Raw genomic sequence first — 19,526 nt, forward strand, 5'->3', positions numbered from 1 at the left:
CATTCTATTTATCTGATATGCTGTCATTGCACACTCCAGGAAGAGCTCTGCGCTCCGTGGACCAGAGTTTACTGGTCTGTCCCAGGTCTAAGCTGAAGACCAGGGGAGACAGAGCCTTTGCTGTTGCGGGGCCCAAGCTCTGGAACTCCCTGCCATTAAATGTCCGACTGGCTCCTTCAATTGACTCTTTTAAGACTCTTTTAAAGACACATATTTTGCACTGGCTTTTAACACAAGATGAGCTGAATACTGCCACATCTTTTATTGTTTTGACTGTTGGTAAATGTGCTTTATAAATAAACCTGACCTTGACCTTGACCTACATTTTTGTTCCATTTCTAAGGTGCCTTAAATATTTGGACAGCACTATAATTCAGTGGTTGTGAAAATAATTACCAATCTTTAACTTCATGCCAATTTATTTTTTATGCATGTTAATAAATCCTCTCTAGTTTCTGCTGAACCCTCAATGATGAGATTTTTTTTTATTGTGAGTAGAAAATGACTGATATACTTCGTCAACAACTGTTGCCAGTGGAGCAAAATGGGTTAAAGTTACAAAATAATGCCTATTGTTGTTTAACTAAAATACGTACCAAATTCACCTTTAGTACTAGAGCAGTGTTATCTTAGCATATTTTCCAATGAAGCATTCAAATGTTTTGCCTCATGAGAATGCATCTTATCATCAATGTTCTCTTTGACAATTTGAAAACTTACTCTGATGGATTTTTTTTTTTTTTTTTTCCATTGTTGTCTAGGTTGATGTTGTATTGCATCGGAATACATTTCAGTCTGTTCAGTCATCTCAGGACTTTCCAAGAATGTGAAAGCTATGTTTCCAACAAACACATTTGCTGAGTAACATCTTCCGTGTCTGACACTTTCCTCCTCTGAGGATTTGAAGCTCACATTTAAATGGTTGAAAATGTGGCAGCTCATCATCCTACAAACTCAAAGCACAGGGTGCTTTTCTCTGTGTACTGCAACAAGCATCTAAGACTTCCCCTGGGCAGGACCTGGATAATGCAGATGAAATGTCTTATTCAAATATCAAAATCACAGATAGGTAGTGGTCACACCCAGAATCAAGCCAAGAGTTCAACTTCTATACTACAGACCCACCTGTTGTCCAACTACCTATGGGCCTGACAGTGGTTTGGGAGAGGTGTAAAAGAAGCCATCTACAAATCTTCCCTCAACCAGGAGTGAAGTCTAAAACATTTACTGCCATTTATAATTTGGCCCTTTCATCACTCCTGAAGAAGATTAAGGGCAATTCACACATCCATCTGGGAGTGCACACCCAGCAATCCTCTGGATACAAGTACACTTTAAGAACTCTGAAGATAAACTGCTACATTGATCTCTTTTGTTGAGCAGTTTGGCAGGTTATACGGTGCATCTGGAAAGTATTCACAGCGCTGCACTTTTTCCACCTTTGGTTATTTTGTTCCTCAAAATTCTACACACAGTACCCCATCATGACAATGTGAAAAAAGTCTTTTTGAGATTTTTGCAAACTTATTAAAAATAAAAAACTAAGTAATTGCATGTACATAAGTATTCACAACCTTTGCCATGTGAAAATGAAACTTGAGCTCAGGTGCATCCTGTTTCCACTGATCAACCTTGAGATGCTTCTACAGCTTAATTGGAGTCCATCTGGGGTAAATTCAGTTGATCAGACATGATATGGAAAGACACACACCTGTCTACATATAAGGTCCCACAGTTGACAGCGGGAAACATTTCTGCTGCTTTGAAGGTCCAAGTGAGCACAATAGCCTCCATCATCCATAAATGGGAGAGGTTCAGTTCCACCAGGACTCTAGCTGGCCACCTTCTAAACTGAGCGATCGGGGCAAAAGGACCTTAGTAAGGGAGGTGACCAAGAACCCTATGGTCACTCCGTCAGAGCTCCAGCATTCCTCTGTGGAGAGAGGAGAATATTCCAGAAGGACAACCATCTCTGCAGCAATCCATTAATCAGGCCTGTTTGGTATTGTAGCCAGACGGAAGCTATCACTTAGTGAATGGCACATGGCAGCCCACCTGGAGTTTGCCAGAAGGCACCTGAATGACTCTCAGACCATGAGAAACAAAATTCTCTGGTCTGATGAGACAAAGATTTGGTGTGAATAACAGGCATCCTGTTTGGAGGAAACCAGGCACCATCCCTACAGTGAAGCATGGTGGTGGCAGCATCGTGCTGTGGGGATGTTTTTCAGCAGTAGGAACTGGGAGACTAGTCAGAATTGAGGGAAAGATGAATGCAGCAATGCACAGAGACATCCTGGACGACAACCTGCTCCAGAGCGCTCTTGACCTCAGACTGGGGTCACTTTTATCATGTTGTCATTATAGAGTGTTGTGAGCAGAATTTTGAGGAAAAAAATGAATTTAATCCATTTTGGAATAACGCTGTAACATAATAAAATGTGTAAAAAGTGAAGCGCTGTAAATACTTTCCGGATGCACTGTATACTGGGGATACCACAGCATTTTATTTTTAAAAACTGAAGAAATTAATTTTGGTAAGTGACAATACGTCTTGAAGACCAACAACAAATCAATTTTCTGTAAACTGGCATGTCTTTGGAGGTGGGAGGAAGCTGGAGTCCTGAAGAAAAACCACACAAACATGATGAGAACATACAAACTCCACACAGAAAGGCCACAGATGAGAATGTGTTTGTCTTTGTGTGGTCCTGCCCAGGATGTACCCCACCTCTCACCCTGTAGTTGCTGGGATAGGCTCCAGCACCCCCGCCCCCCTCCACAATCCTTAATTGGAATAAGTGGGTATAGAAAATGAATTAATGAATATGAATAGCAAATGTATCTACATTAATATAACATTATTTGCCATTTTTGTGATTAATTTATGGTATATGGATTATTGTACATATTCTGTACTTTTTGGCACAGGTTTTACGCCGGATGCCCTTCCTGACGCAACTCCAGTTTTACCTGGAGCAACACAGACAGCCACTGGTGTTCCAAAGAAGGTCTCTCATCCAAGTACTAACCAGGTCCTGCACTGCTTAGCGTCTGAGATCTGACGGGATCAGGCTTACACAGAGCGAACCAGCTGCGAACATAATAATAATAATAATAATAATAATAATAATTTAACTACATTGTGCTTGACAATTCCTCTGTGATGAGGAAGATCGTCTCTTGGTCGATTCTTGGATGGGATGATGGAATACTACAGCCATGGTTGATCTAGAGACTCCTGTGCGTGGGTTTCTTTACCATGGGACTGTCATTGCAGGCCATCAAACATGCAGTCCTTGACAGATCCTTAGCCTGGTCTGAGGGCTGCGAAATCCCAGATGATCAGGGTCTGAGGACATGTTGCAGCCTTCATCCGCTTTCACGGCCATTGGCTGGCAATTCCATTGTCTGATCCGCCATTCAGGACTTATTGCTTGAGGAGAGCCCCGTTAGCCATCTTTTGTTCAGACTTCCTGTTGGGTCTTCACGGTTACCGTAGCAGCCACAGGGCACACATGGTCCTCACCATATTTCCCCGCAACAGGCAATTCCCTACCTGATCTATTACCCAGGTGTCATGACGCGGGCAATGGATTGGACTTTGACACCCTTATCTACATTAATATGGCTTCTGACATATTTTCCTGTGATTAATTTACTTCATATATATTATTGTACCTCTTCTGAACTTGTTACTACTCTACTTGTTTTTACCAGAATGCCTTCATAATTCAGTTTTGTTTTAGTGCAGTGGGTTGGCACCATCTACTGAAAATAAAATATTCTGGCAACATGGGACAACAAATAAATAAATAAATAAATAGCAAGTAATAATTCATTACTAATTTTCTGGCATTTATCCTGGTCTAGGTCTAGGTGACAGTGGACAATGCAGCTCGTGCCACACTTCCCTATCCTCGGACAAGTCCTCTTACTCTTCCTGAGGGATTCTGATGCATTCCCATGCTAGCTGAAAAATATCAGGCATGTCCTGGGTTTTCCCAGGGGCCTCCTCCCAGTTGGACATGCCTGGAAGGCTTCCAGAGGGAGACGACCAGGGGACATCCTCGCCAGATACCCAAACTAGCTCAGCTGGCTCCTTTCAATACAAAGAAACATCAGCTCTACTCTGTCCTGCCCAGAGAGTCGAGGTTCTCATCCTGTCAAGGAATGTAAGCGTGGATACCTAATAGAGGAATCTCATTTTCGAAATTCTCTCCTAGGTCTTTTGGATCCTTTGGATGTATGAAGCATAAATATGAAAAAGTATCGGTATCGGTATCAATATCGGCGATACTGGGCCTGTATTTACTTGGTATCGGATCAATACCAAAATTCCCGGTATCGCCCACCTCAACTGGAAGCTGCTGGAGCAACTCTTCCCGTTTGGGTTTTCACAGGCCACAAGCTTTCAGAAAAGAAAGAAATACATTTCCCACAATGCTGCACAGCCCATGAAGCCACTGCGGTTGCGCAGTTTCTTGCTATCGGAAAAATGGCGGCAGCACTGCTGCAGGAGCTGGAGGAGTCCGAGCTAATTAAACTACCCAAAATACTACAAAACAAATTCGAGAAATTTTTTTCAGAGCAGCAATATGAAGTTGATGTCCTGAAGGCTCAACTGGAACAGTTTAGAGTTGACAGCGGTAAGATATCGCTTCTTTATGAGACGCTGGCGAAGCTAGCAATGCTAATTTATCTTAGCTCACTACACATGCATGATAACGAACGCAGCTTTTTAATGTTGCTAACGTGTCGAACTCTCAAGAGTAACCATTTTTTATGTGGTTAACAGCCGCTTTCAGCTTGTTCTAAATCGCTTGTGTTATGAGTAATAATGTTTTGATTGACATTAGCCTTGTAGCCTTGAGATTAAGATTGTAAAACTTTTAACACAACAGCCAGCCTAACCTCACTGTTATATAACTAAAGTTACCTTTATTTGCTGGCATTCCTTCTTGCAGAGCAACACTTCTTTGAGAAAGCAAAAGAACTCGAGCAATGCCAGGAAGACTTTTTGTCCCAGACTAAAGAACATCTAAAACTGAAAGATGAAATCGCACAGTTGGGTAAGGCTGAACTAACTGTAATGTTATTGGTGCTTCAAAAATAAATTAATAAAAAATCCAAATACAGGTCAGGTCTGCGAGCATGCACTGATGCAGCGCATTGCAGCATCCACCACACAACACAACTGCCTTGGGTGCTGGTCCTGGATGACAGCCCCCCAGGCAGACAACTGGTTCATACCCACCTCTTGAATAACCATCTCTCTGCTCCATCCAGTGGGGTCCTCGGCACTGAGGCACCTGCATGCTTAATCACACCCAGAGAAATGCACCCCAGCTTTGCATTTTGAAATATTGCAACATTTCAAGTGTGCAGCTTCTTCTGACACCTTTGAGAAACTGCCTCTGGTTTACTGGGAGAATTGTTGTAATCTTTGTGGTTCTTTGTGTGGACATCTGTAGTACTATTTGTTGAGCCCATGTACCTTGTTCCTCCCAAATGTGTTACCGCACAATGGCGCATCACAAAAACTGACATCACAAAAATCTGTATGAACCACTTTCCTTCTTTTCAGACCAGTTATTTTGTACGAATCACTCAAAAAATGGGCATCTACTGTGCCCACCATCCACCATTACTCTAATTTTTACCAGAAGCTGTTTTTCAAGCCAAAAATGGAAGTGTATTGTGTGAAAATTATGGTGCATATGTGGAGATGAAAAGCCACAGTGGATAGCAAAAATTTCATACCTCACATTTCCTCACAATGTAAGTGATACTCGTTATCTGAGTCTCCCTAAGCAATCCTACGTTTGACACAGATATTCTAGTAGTACCCAAGGATGTTCCTAGAAACCTAGTAGTAAAGTGATCCTCTTGTCACCTTAGGACTGGAAGACAAGAAATACCAGGACATGAAAGACTTAGGCCTTCATTCTGCTGCAGAAATATTTGCATTGCCAACCACGTTTGTCTGGGAACCTTCTGACTCTATAAATTCTTCCCAAATTGAATGTTTCAGACCAAAGATTTAAATATTACAGCTTAATCTGGTTATGTGAGAACTTTATTTTAAAAAAGGTTATGTCTGATTATTTATACAGTGTTGTTTGAATATTTACAATTGCATCATAAAACTCCAAAAACAACCAATAGTATAAATGAAAATATCCATTGCATTGTTCTGTAACATCTAATGTTTAGATGTTCTCAATCTAGTCCTCTAGGACCCCTGAACCTGCACATTTTCCATCTCTCCCTGCTCTGCCACAAGCTCATTTGCTAGTTAGGGTGCAAAGCCAATCAACTCCTAACAGACACCTGAATAGGGCACCATTCTCTTGCCTGCAAAACCGTGTCGACGTGTTTGTCCTCAGGGTCATACACAAACCACAACACTTGTCCACTTTCCCACTGCATCATCACTTTCTCTTTACATTTTTGCTTTGTTAGCGTGTAATTTGCTCAAAAACAGAGAAAATGCTGTGGTTTTTTCCTCTGGAAGTAGAGAAATTATGTCATATGTGTCATATTTTACCCCTTTAGCGCCCATCCTCAAATGAGACTGCGGTGGCCAATTAGCAAATCAGCTTGTGGCTGAGCAGGGAGAGATGGAAATGTGCAGGTTCAGGGGTCCTTGAGGACCGGTGTCGCCGACCAAACAGAACCCCTTAAAAATTGGTCCGCCCTGCCTTCACTGCGCATGCGTCATCAGCCGCGGTTCACGAATTATCACCTTGTTTGTGCTTAAAACTGCACTCCAGTCATCATCTATCTCAGCAACAGATATGTGAAGCTTTTGTACAACAATCATTTCCACATGAATTCAGCATTATTTCATCATAAAAGACGAGGGTAGCCATCAGAACGCCGCAGCTACGTGAGCTGCTAGCTGATGCGTTCACTACATGTCAGTCATTTCAAAGCGTCATCGAGTTTCGCCTCGTTTCTGCTTAAAACTGACTTTAGAATGCTTTCAGAGGTTTTACCTTGTCATCTGATGATTAATAATCCCATTAATCTATTTGATTGCTTTGGGTGAAGAGAGTCTGACAAGCAGCTGAGCTCCGAAATGAAGCATGTGCAGTGGAGGCAGGGCAGACCGATTTTTAGGGGCGGACTGTCGGTCTGTGACACCGGATTGAGAACCCCTGATCTAAATAACAGTCCAACCACCACGTATTTCACACGCAGAGATATACAATGATATACATATGGGAACCAGTCAATGTTGGTATTTTTTTTCCTTGATAAATGACTGAGGCTGGAACCATTGTTTGTGTTAATCCTTGCTTTTTGATTAACTGTTCAATCAATTGGTCTTAAATTCTCACAGTAAAACATCCATACAGCTCCCCCTCCAAAAAAGAAAAAAATAATTATGAGATCTTTTTTTTAATCAAGTGCCCAAAACCCAAATTTATAATTGTTTTTGCATAATTTTCTAAAGCAGACCGTAAAGAGTCCCTATTTTGATAGTTTTCTGCTTTTTATTTATTTTAAGATTGGCATTTACAGACTGTCAGCTGACTTGTTGATTCTGCACCAGATAATTTTTTTTATTTTCTTCAAATCTTCTGCTCAGAGAAGGAACTTCAGAGTGTGCGTGAGAAGAACAAAGAATATGAAACCACCCAAGAGAATTTGTCTTCAGAACAGGTAAAAAACAAACAAACAAAAAAACACGTTTGTTAAATGCAAAATATCTTTGATGCTTTTCTATATTCTTGTTTGCTGCTTCATGTTACAGGAGCTATAACAATAAAGGTAAAGGCATCTTGCCAAGCAGACATTAATATGAGTGATGAAAGTTCCCCGGAAATCCGGTTTTTACTTTTTCTGGATTATTTTTGATAGTATACGTCAGAATCCATTATTGTTCCACACCCAAACAGTTGGTGGTGGTAATGCATTGTGTTGGTTTGCAAACCGCCAATAAACTCAAAAGAAGAAGAACAACAACAGTTATTTTTGTTTTCCTGGGGTGTGTCGGATTTAGTCTGTGGTTTATTTGTAAAATTGTTTTGAAATGTCTCTGATGAGATGTCAGCAGTTGATATTAAGTCTCACGTTTTCACTCCCTGATGTGAGACTGAAGGACAGTGTTATGCGGCACCGCTTGTCCGCGCAGCAGCGTATGAGAGATGCTGTTACAGATTTTACCGTGAACTCTTGTGTCTTGATGAAACAACAAAGCAAATGAATGAAATGCTGTTCTGCATTCAGGAGACGATTTGAAGTTCATCATGAATAAATTCACACTGGGCTGGTGCGTCCAAAAGGACCAAAATGCTGCCCCAACTTTTTTAATAATCATTTATACGGAAACATTAACACTCCTGATTATGGGATTTGTTGTCAGTTGACGTTATTTCACACAAATCAAACTCTGTCTTTGAGATGAATTTACTTCAAACTGTCTCCATGCAAATGTGATATGTTGGCCTGCTAAAAATGTATTTTATGGTTTCTTCTGTTACAAAGGTATGACATATTAATGTGAATTAAAATATGATAAATATTTAACATGCTCGTAGAAGTCAGATATTTGTTTGTGTGTCGTTTTGCACAGCACATAAGTTGTGATTATCCCAGAAATGCTGACATCAGTTCTGGACGGAAAAATGCATTACTGTTTTTCCCTTTTATAGAAGTGAATAAGAATCTAATTTAAACCCAAATCAGTGTTTCTGAGAACTAAAAGTTATATTGGTGACTTAATGAACAGGAGATGCAGCTTTAATTATATCAAATTTTTTTTGTTTATTTTAACAGACTATCAGTTGTTATAAAGCACAAATTGCTGAAATCAAATGTTTAGATAAATGTAGAGAGAGATCAGTAACAGTCCAATGCAAATATGTGGTTTTATGAAATATTAATAACACTGTATTCTAATCCATGTGACAGACTGTGTTAGTTTTGCCATCTTGCCAATATGGGAGACTTTTCACACAACATGTACAAGTATTGTGATGATACACGTTGTGTGAAAAGACTCTTCTCTTCTTCTTCTTTGTCTTTCGGCTGTTCCCGTTAGGGGTCGCCACAGCAGATCAATCGTTTCCATCTCACCCTGTCCTCTGTATCTTCCTCTGTCACACCAACCACCTGCATGTCCTCTCTCAGCACATCCATAAACCTCCTCTTTGGTCTCCCTCTTCTCCTCCTGCCTGGTGGCTCCATCCTCAGCATCCTTCTCCCTATATACCCTGAGTTATATAGGGAGAAGCTCCCTCTCATTCACACACATGTACTCAGTCTTGCTCCTACTGACTTTCATTCCCCTTCTCTCCAAAGCATATCTCCACTTCTCCAGACTAGACTCAACTTGCTCTCTACTCTCACTACAGATCACAATGTCATCTGCAAACATCATAGTCCATGGGGACTCCTGTCTGATCTCATCTGTCAACCTGTCCATCACCACTGCAAACAAGGAAGGACTCAGAGCTGATCCTTGGTGTAACCCCACCTCCACCTGACCCCCCCCCCCCCAAAAAAAATAAATAAAATATATATATATATATGTGTGTGTGTGTATGTTTTTTTTTTTTTTTTTTTTTTGGGGGGGGTAAATAGACCTGAAAATGCACCAGAATGCATTGAAGAGTTCAAATTTTTCTGAGGGAGGACCCCACCACCACCACCCACAGGGGCTTTGCGTCTTTGGCCCTTGCCAAAAACTTTCCAGGTTTTTTTTACATGGCCCACTTTCATCACTGTAATATACTTTTGTATTAGCCACAGTTGGCTGCTGCTGGCTACTGAACTGATTTCAGTTTTCTTGTACTGACAAAACATGCATTTGTTTACAATTTGGTCATAGTTGTACAAATATAGATGATTGATATGTCACAAATGATTTAAGCCTCATCATTTGTTTGTTTCTTCGACATATCCACTTGTATACTTCTGAGTTTATATAAATATCTGAAAAAGGAATTTTATTATATACTGATGTACTTCAAAAAGTTCTTGGCCTCACCCAGAAATTGTATTTAGAGAAAGATTGTTGTTGCATTATTTTTTTTAAAATAGTCTCCCTGATCTTCAATGCCCTTGTTCTACCATGTTTAAGCTTTCCGATCCCTTCGCAGACTAAGATGCTACTAGTAAATACTGCTTAAATTGATGTATTTTTTGCAGGCTGTGCTGTCAAAAGCCAAGGAGGATCTTGAAACCGAAAAGCGAGAGCTTGTTCGAGCACTTGAGAGGAGGTCCTTGGAAGTAGAGCATTTAAATGGTATGGATTAATGAGTTTCTCTGATAACAGTAGTTTCTAAAATTCTCATGACCTGTATTGATTTTTTTTCCAAAGTACGTCAGTAGAAGCTCAAATTTGAATTTCCCAAATGTTAATTTTTTTAAAACTATATATATTTCCACTCTCCCACCTTCCTCTCTTACTGTTTGTTGGAAATCAAGTCCTGGTTTACATCTAATTTCCTAAAATTGAACAGTGATAAAACCAAGATGCTGATCATTGGCACCAAATCTATCTTAACCAAAGTCCCCAGTTTTACAGTATCTATTGTGCCCTCCTACCAGGTTAAGAGTTTGGGTATCATCCTTGGTGGCTTGCTCTCCTTCACATCTCACAACAACAGCATAACCCGTTCAGCCTGTTTCCACCTTCATAATATTAACCGCCTTCATCCCTGTCTCACACCTCATGCTGCTGCTATTCTGGTTCACAGTCTTGTCACTTCACGACTTGACTGCTGCAATTCCCTTTTATTTGGCCTTTCCCAAAAATCTCTTCGTAAATTACAGTTGGTTCAAAATTCTGCAGCATGCATCATCACTATGACGCCGTTTACTGACCACATTATACCTGTACTCCAGCAGCTTCACTGGCTTTCCATCACACACAGCATACACTATAAAATACTGCTTTTGACATTTAAAGCCATTCCCAGCCTTGCCCCTCCTTTATTTGTCTGATCTAATTCACCTCGCTACTCCAGTCTGTTCACTCCGATCTTCCTCTTCTATCCATCTCACTGTTCACCTTGTTACCATGGGGAGCAGAGCATTCAGTTGCTCTCACTCAATCACTCACTTATTCACTCACTCATCTTCAACTGATTACTCCAGTTAAGGGTCACAGGGTGGCCGGAGCCTACCCCAGCACTCATAGGGCATGAGGTGTCTCATGATTATTATTTTTTATTTGTTTTTTGTTTTGTTGGATCAAATGGGATTATTGTTGCGAGCAGAACGCTGAAGATATGTCAGATGGCTGAACGTTGGTGGGAATATATTAAAAAAAATTTTAAATCACATTTTTCTTGTTGTTGATGGGACAAAGCGCTGGAGTTCTCCGGTTCAGGCTGAGAAATGTATCCGGAACAGACAAATACTGACGGACTTCTTTAAAAATGCAGTGTTTCTTCAGTAATTTCTATGATAAGTAATTCAAGTATTTCCCAGACGTCGTCTTCCAAAACAAGAACGTGTTTTTGTCAGGCTGTAATGATAAATCCGATCAAAACTTTGTAACAGGTCAGTTTAAGACTTTTATGTTTACTCAGTGTATGAATGGTTTTAGGAAGTGGCTATTCATATGTAGCTGTATTAATAATATTCATACATAGCGCAGCTTTGTTATGGTTAGGGGTTATTGTTATGGTTGTGAGGACTGTAGCTTTTGTTTCTGAGCCAATCAATGGGCAGCAGTGGGTTTATGCAGGTTTCTGTGTGACGTGAATGGTAAATGGACTGCATTTATATTGCGCTTTTCCATCTGCATCAGACGCTCAAAGCGCTTTACAGTTATGCCTCACATGTCTCACCCGATGTCAGGGTGCTGCCATACAAGGCGCTCACTACATACCGGGAGCAATAGGGGATTAAAGGCCTTGCCCAAGGGCCCTTAGTGATTTTCCAGTCAGGTGGGGATTTGAACCCATGATCCTCTGGACTCAAGCCCAACACCTTAACCACTAGACCATCACCTTAACCACTAGACCATTTAAAAGACATGGCAACAGAGTGCCATGTCTTTTAAAAATACAAGAAACGCACTGCTTCCCTTTAAATACTCAATAAGCCTATTTCAGTTTATCAGTGCAGACCCTCTGTTTCTTAAGACTTTAATTTACACAGTCTCCTGCCTGCTACAGTATGCTTTATTATCTTCTATACAGCACCACATAGAGGTCTGGCATGTACAGAATTTTCAGTGCTCCACAGCTGACATGGAATGTTATTAACCGGTTCCGGATCGATATTTGTTTGTTGTAAGCAGTTCAGGAATGTCAGTTTTGGGGTGGAACCCAAGATTAGAAACGCTAAAATACCATTTCTGTTCGGAACAAATCATTTGGGGGGAATTCTGGTTCAAAGCCCTGTTGCAGACATAGAGAACACAAACTGAAATGGCCTGCAGCAAGTTCTACAATTTGGTTTAGTAGTGGGTTTGCTGTAAACATTCAGAAAAAGAGGCATTGCAAACATCCAAAACATGAAGAGTAGTTCACAACACAACTGAAGTACTAACGATGCAAAAATATGTTTCTCCCTGGAGATCTTTTACTGGCAGACTGTTGAATGCTATACTTCATACCTTGTTGGCAAAGCTGAGGAAGTTGCTGTTTTACTTTTAGCATAGTGCCTTTGCACAGTGTAATAATATGGAGCCAGTATTTTAGCTAGCAATAACAGAAAATTGTATGGTCCATCAGTAAAGGTCTTCTGGGTAGAATCCTCTTTTGTTGTTAGTACTTCCACTGTGTTGTAAACCATTCTGAGATGTGGATATTGACTGTATTGCTTTACAGCAGACATGTTATCAAATTGTTCTATGTGCTGTTGGCTATATTTATGTGTTCTCTGTTTGCAAACATTTTCCTAATTTGCAAGATGATTTTTGATGCAGCTCCGTGTTGTTGATTTGATGCAGGTGGTTTTTCATTTATGCTTTCTGTATCTGCTAGAAGTATCTTAATTGGGAAGTGTTGCTCTCGCTATTGACCACTGTAATTAGTAGTCAGACTGCCTGTTTGTCTGTCTTATCATGCAAAAACCATGGATGACTGTGTTTTCTATGGGTTTCCTTGGAGTTGGCTCCAAAATGAGAACCAACACATCAGGTTCACTGATGCTGAACATATCTGCGATTTACATCTAAAATTATTAGAAGCCTTTGATTGTTTTTGCGTCATCCTTTTGTGTTTTAAATTGTGTAAGCTTTTTGCACATTACTATGTCTGCAAAGACTATCAGTTGGTCTTGGTTCTAACCTCTTTTTGTTTTGCCACAACAGATGACGTGAAGCAACTCAATGATAAGTTGGTGGATATAAGCACCTCTAAGATTGGTCTGCAGATGAAACTAGATGATCTTGAGGAAGCCGAAGTCAACATTAAAGTGAGCTGCACTGTAGTATTTACTTTTTATCATAATACTGCATTTAATTTGCCAAAATATTGGTAAACAACCTTATTCTAATCTGGATGTTCTCTGTAGGTTTTGCTTTACAGTACACAGTGACTCACCAATGCAGGGTTTTCTCTCCTAATATTACTGTCATGTCTCATATTGGGGGGGAATAATAATTTTACTTCATTTAGTGTTTCAGTCACTATTAAATACAATGTAATGTCACCACCTCAAGTTATGTAGGCTCAGCAGTTGATGCAAAATGTGTAATTCATTTGCTAGTATTTTGATGGATGCATCTCCAGCCAATCAGACAGTGATGAGTGATATGTTTTTTTTATGTAAATAACTAATGGAATAGCTTCCAACTTGTTTGAGGGGAAATGAAGGTGATAATGGAAGATAAATTTACAGAAATATATAGTTTTTGTGAATTTATGTTTAACATGCTGTAAAAAGATGATGATGGTACTTAAACCCATGAAAAGCCCCTTATAGAAATACAAGCAGTAACTGTGTTGGTGTCATCTTTCTGTGAAACTGACAGCGTCGTGACTTCTGTGTCTGACTGATAATCTGTGTGGAAGATAATGTCTGTATCTGTTCTAGTTCTAGTGCTTGTACATGTATCAGTGTGTTACTAGTTTTATGGTTAAAATGTACTTGATAGCTGTGTCATTGATTGTCATTGCAGTACAAGGAGAAACGTATGGAACAAGAGAAGGAGCTGTTACAGAGTCAGATTACTTGGCTGAATGAAGAGCTGAAGGCCAAGAGTGATGAACTGCTGTCCCTGTCCCGGCAAAAGGGTAACGAGATCCTGGAACTAAAATGCAACTTGGACAGTAAAGAAGATGAGGTACATTTCTTTTTAAGTGTTTTTTCTAATGAAGATTAAAGGTTATGGCTGTATAAACAACTATCATAGTCACTCTAACTGTATGGTTCCAGGACAGCATAACACAGCAGGACTGTTGGCTCCATATTGTAAAGGAAACCCTGTTAGTTGTACCTTTGTAATTAAGCTATGCTGGACCTAGTGTATAGTAGAACTCCATTAACTTTAGATTTTACAAAGTAATATATGGTCAATAAATATGAAACAGCATGGCTATAGAAGAATATAGACTTTGTTTTTCTTCTTTTAATTTTTTTAACTGATTTTACCACATGACATTAATCATCTGAATGGCATCATTCTTCATTGAGCTTTCACTTCCTGGAATTGCTGTTGACATGGCTTGTGATGTTGAGTCAATCAGGTATTGAGTTGACTGGCTCCCCCAAAGTCCATTACATCATGCATAGTGGAGACTTCTTCCCAGACCAGTAGACTAGGTTTTTCAAGTTGTAGCCTAATGTTAGGCCTAGGAGCATGCACTGGTGTTTTACATGGTTGGATCCATCACACTGTAGAACCGTCCTGGATGGCTATCATCCAGGCAACCACTCTATCCCATTTCTCAAAAGTAGCCATCTATTTGCCACGGGCAGGTGAAATGTGAGCATCACCTTAGCCTTTTCAATTTGCTGAGGTCCTCAACACTGAGGCACCTGCAAGCTGGACCATGAAACACGTGACATGGTTAAAAAATTCATGCTTACCTTCGTAAGTCATGGCAAAATGATAATGTGTTTTCTTTGTGATTTGCAGTTGAACAGATTTCAAGATCAAGTGTCCACTTTAAAGTCTTCAAATGAACACCTTCAGAAATACAATGAGGACATGATCAGCGAGCTGAAAGAAGTATGTCTCCTGTATTTCACCTTGCTTTTTTTTTTTTTTTTTTTTGTGGCATTATTTTCACAAGTAAAAGAACAATTACCACTTCTTAAAGCCTGCCTATGCAGGTGTGTGTGTGTGTGTGTGTGTGTGTGTGTGTGTGTGTGTGTGTGTGTGTGTGTGTGTGTGTGTGTGAGTGAGAGAGAGAGAGAGAGAGAGAGAAAACGCATAACAGTAAATGATAGACACATTTTACTTCAAACATCGGGGCATATCCCCTGAGAAGTACTTGAGCTAATTACATTTTGGGTGAGTTCTGGGGGAAAATATGAATATTAATGATCATAAAGTTATATCTCTTGTGGACCCAATGAGTAATTAATTAACAAATCATTGTGATACAGTGTTTTTAAAGGCTGTAATTAAATATCCCTCATGGTTTTTTTTCCATGGTACTCTGCATATTAACTACACAGGTACTGTGATATACATGTGTATACTAAGTGTAATCTGTAATGTGCTCAGGGAACATTAGGAAATGTGAGTGCCTGTTGTGGTGGTTATGCAGTATTTATTTTTTTGGGCAGATGCTCTGTATTGTTGAGCTGGTTGTGAGAGTTAAGTCGAACGTGATTTCTGATATGACTGGATCTTTACTACTTCTAGGCAAAGGAACAACAAGCCACTATGAAGGAAAAATTCAGAAATGAATTGAATGCCAACATCAAGCTTTGCAATTTATATAAGGTGGGTACATAAACTCAAGCTGTTATTGTCCATTACTGTCATTCACAGTACAGATGTTAAACTCAGATTTGTGACTATACTGTTAAACCATATTGCCCCCAATTCAGTAAATATAGTTAAGTCTTGCCATCATGGACCCTGTTGTTGTGGTTCTCAGGCAGCAGCTGCAGATTCTGAAGCAAAGAGTAATGAGCTGAGTCGGGCAGTGGATGACCTGCACAAGTTGCTGAAGGATGCTGGAGAAGGTAGGAGGCTAACACAATGAACCTCACTGTGATTCTTAAATAAGTCACTGTGGTATCCCTTTACAAATACTTTGTCTCTCTCCCACAGCTAGCAAGGGTCTTGAGGAGAAGCTGCAGGAGATGGATACTGCCAAAGAAAACACAGTTGCTGAACTAAAGGAGAGGATCCAGAGTCTTGAGAAAGAATTAGAAAATGCCAATGAACTCCTGTCAAATTCTAAACTCAGAGGTATATTGTGATTATGTTTTGTTTTTTATTGTTTTCTTTTTTATGTATGTTTTTCTATTACAGCATCAACAATAGAAGTCAAAGTAAATGTCAGGATCATTACGTGTTCATCACCACCACATTTTGAAAAACTAAGATGTGTAAGACGACATGCCATGCATTATTTAATTTTTGTGTCTTTTAGTGAAGTTTTTTTTTTTTTTGGATTTAGGCAATAAGTGCCTCCGTGTGTTACCACAGATGAACTGTTTCTGTTGCAATATCTTCTGAAATAAAACTGCAGACAACAAAGTAATCTAAAAAAGACTGGGGAGAAGATAAAACCAAATTCAGTGTATTGCCTAAAAACTAAAAGAAGGAAAAACATGGGAGCAGTACAGGAGCGGGGGTCATTCTGAATGGGAGCGGGATGGGAGTGGGAGTCATTTTACCAGGAATGGGACAGGACAGGAATTTTTTTTTTTTTTTTTACTCTGGCCCGGGATTGGGATGGGACAGGAATTTATCTGTGGGAGTGGGATGGGGCAGGAGTGAAACTCTACTCCTGTGTCACCCTCTAAATGACACTCTAATTTCTTTATGCTCAGGCCCTATTGGTGAATCCTCTGTGCTAAGAGATGAACAAATGACGACTATGTCTCCAACAGCAGCAGCTGTAGCCAAGATTAAGCCTGACATGAGGCTGACTGAGGTATCTACAATTAATCCTTGGAACTTTGCAAATCTTTGTATTTCTGATGGGAATAGGGTTCAGTTAACTCACAATTTACCAGTAACTTGATTTACTGGCATCTAGTTCATATTAAATTTAATCTTGTATTGTGTCAGTTTTGTGAAGACCTCAATCTTTGTATTGTTGAGTTACTGTAAACAATACAAACACAGTTCTGTCATCTTTGATTACTATCCGCTTTTCATGGGCACAACGTCATCACTTTTTTTTTCTTTTCACTAGCTCTATACAGCATATGTAGAGAGCCAGGAACAGTTACAGCTGGAGCGACTGGAGAACAAGCGAGTCAACAGGTACTTGGATGACATAGTGCACGAAGTGGAAGCAAAAGCACCTGTCCTCAAACGCCAAAGAGACGAGTACGAACGCATGCAGAAGTCAGTGGCAAGTCTTTCTGGCAAGTTGGAAGAGGCTGTTCAGGTGCGTGATGCTGTCACATATCTGTTGAATGATATGCAGGGGTTTAATGAAGGAAGGAAGTAGAAGTTGAAATGAAAACCATAGCTGTTGCACTTTTTTTTTCCTTTTTATGACAATTATCTGTTAGTTTCTGGTGCCTTGTCAGGAGAAAAATGAGAATGAATGTCAGTATACTTCATTACTGTAATACTGCATTGCTACTGTTACCTAGAATCTGGGACTGGACTATAATTTTTGCTGGTTTACCTTTACCCATTATTTCATGGAGGCAATCAGCCTGTTGCACTGCTGAGGTGTTATGGAATCCAGGTTGCTTTGATAGTGGCCCTCACCTCGTCTGTGTCATTGGATCTGGTGTCTTGTCTTCCTTTTGACACTACCCCTTAGATTCTCTTTGGGGTTGAAGTAGGCAAATTGGATGTCCAATCAAGTACAGTTATGCTGTTGTCACCAAACCAGTTACTTGTAGTTTTGGCACTGTGGGCAGGTGCCAGGTCCTGCTGGAAATGGAAATCAGCAGCTCCATATAGCTCATCAGCAAAAGAAAAGAAAGCTTTGTAAACTACCGATTATGAAGCCGTTATCTCTGTTGCAGACTGGTAAAGTCCACAGTGAGTCCATAATAGGGATGTCCCGATCAGGTTTTTTTGGCCCCGATCCGATTTCGAGTCATCTGATTTTGAGTATCTGCTGACACCGAGTCCCGATCTGATACTTTAAAAAACTGAATGAACAATGAACATATATAATAATTTCATTTTAATCACCTTATTTTATTATTTATCACTTAAACAGTGCACTTCTCCTTGAGGTAGCTTGAACAATCAAGTAATAATCTACCAAACTTAAAAAATGTACAAATTTCCATGTTATTTTATTTGACTAAAAATAAATGTCCATGGTTCCGTATGTTAAACAAGAAATTATCTAATCTCAAATAACAGGTGGTTTTAATTTATAGATGAAATGTTTCTAAAGAACCATTTATTGATTTAGCTATTTTAATTACAAATGTTCTAAACTTTTTTTAAACAGTAATCAGAAATTTTGAGGTAACAAACAACAACAACAAAAAACATTTCCAACGGTTTTTCTTCAGACACGTGGTTTCTGCACTGATCTGTGGTTCAAATCCCCACCTGATTGGAAAATCACTAAGGGTACTGTGTACCCTTGTACTGCAAGGTCTTTAATCCCCTATTGCTCCCGGTGTGTAGTGAGCACCTTGTATGGCAGCACCCTGACATTGGGGTGAATGTGAGGCATTATTGTAAAGCGCTTTGAGCATCTGATGCAGATGGAAAAGTGCTATATAAATGCAGTCATTTACCATTTGTACAGATCAGTGGTTTCTGCCACTAGTCTTCCGTGTTTTGGCCCGACGCGTCGTTCCTATTGGACAGTGCGAAGCTACGTCACAGCTCAGTTTCGAAAGTTCAAAAGTCAACTTGAAAAATAAAAGGAAAAAAAAAAAACAACTTACATTTGCGTCCTGACAGTCCTCAGTGTGCCCCTCTGATGCGTTATCAGTGTTCAACAAGTTCAGAACAGCACAGTGAACGTGAATGAAGACTGAAGCTCTTTAAGACGCGCTCCTAAATGTGATGAGTGCACGTCGCTCGTGCGCACACCATCTCTCACTGTTTTGCAGACAAACGATGACGGGACAATTAGTTTTTTCTTTTTGTTAATCAGATGACAGATCGTTGTCCTGAGGACTTGGTCAGCACCAGGTCCTGCTGCGCACGGAAGGATGACTGAGCAAAAGTTTTGGTGGGAAAGTGTCCATCATCCTCTTGTCATTCCATCGAGGCGTCAGGCTGAGCATGTAAACACACAAACAGCAGTTCTGCGAAAGAAACTTTGCGCGCGTAATTCCCCCCCACCTTTGTCCGGGTTACAATTCCATCTCTTCTTCCCAAATTCACGGCGATACACTTGTTCCCTTTTCTCCTCTGGAATCGGTTTTAGCCGCACTCGTGTGCGAGAATGTCCAGTTGAACTTATGTTTTTTCTTTTGTTCAATTAAAA

At 40.0% G+C, this 19,526-nt stretch overlaps 1 protein-coding gene across 1 annotated transcript in view; it reads left to right on the forward strand.

The window, feature by feature from the left end:
• The first annotated feature begins 4,484 nt into the window (after positions 1-4,484).
• tprb (translocated promoter region b, nuclear basket protein) overlaps positions 4,485-19,526 on the forward strand; it is a 59,020-nt gene continuing 43,978 nt past the window's right edge. The window contains 12 exon segments of the mRNA XM_034179603.1: positions 4,485-4,649; positions 4,968-5,072; positions 7,598-7,671; positions 10,162-10,258; positions 13,283-13,386; positions 14,093-14,257; positions 15,053-15,145; positions 15,788-15,868; positions 16,026-16,113; positions 16,202-16,342; positions 16,930-17,033; positions 17,298-17,495. Coding sequence (XP_034035494.1) covers positions 4,499-4,649; positions 4,968-5,072; positions 7,598-7,671; positions 10,162-10,258; positions 13,283-13,386; positions 14,093-14,257; positions 15,053-15,145; positions 15,788-15,868; positions 16,026-16,113; positions 16,202-16,342; positions 16,930-17,033; positions 17,298-17,495 — 1,401 coding nt within the window. The 5' untranslated portion in view covers positions 4,485-4,498.

The sequence above is a fragment of the Thalassophryne amazonica genome, chromosome 10 (assembly GCF_902500255.1).
Source record: "Thalassophryne amazonica chromosome 10, fThaAma1.1, whole genome shotgun sequence".
NCBI lineage: Eukaryota > Metazoa > Chordata > Actinopteri > Batrachoidiformes > Batrachoididae > Thalassophryne > Thalassophryne amazonica.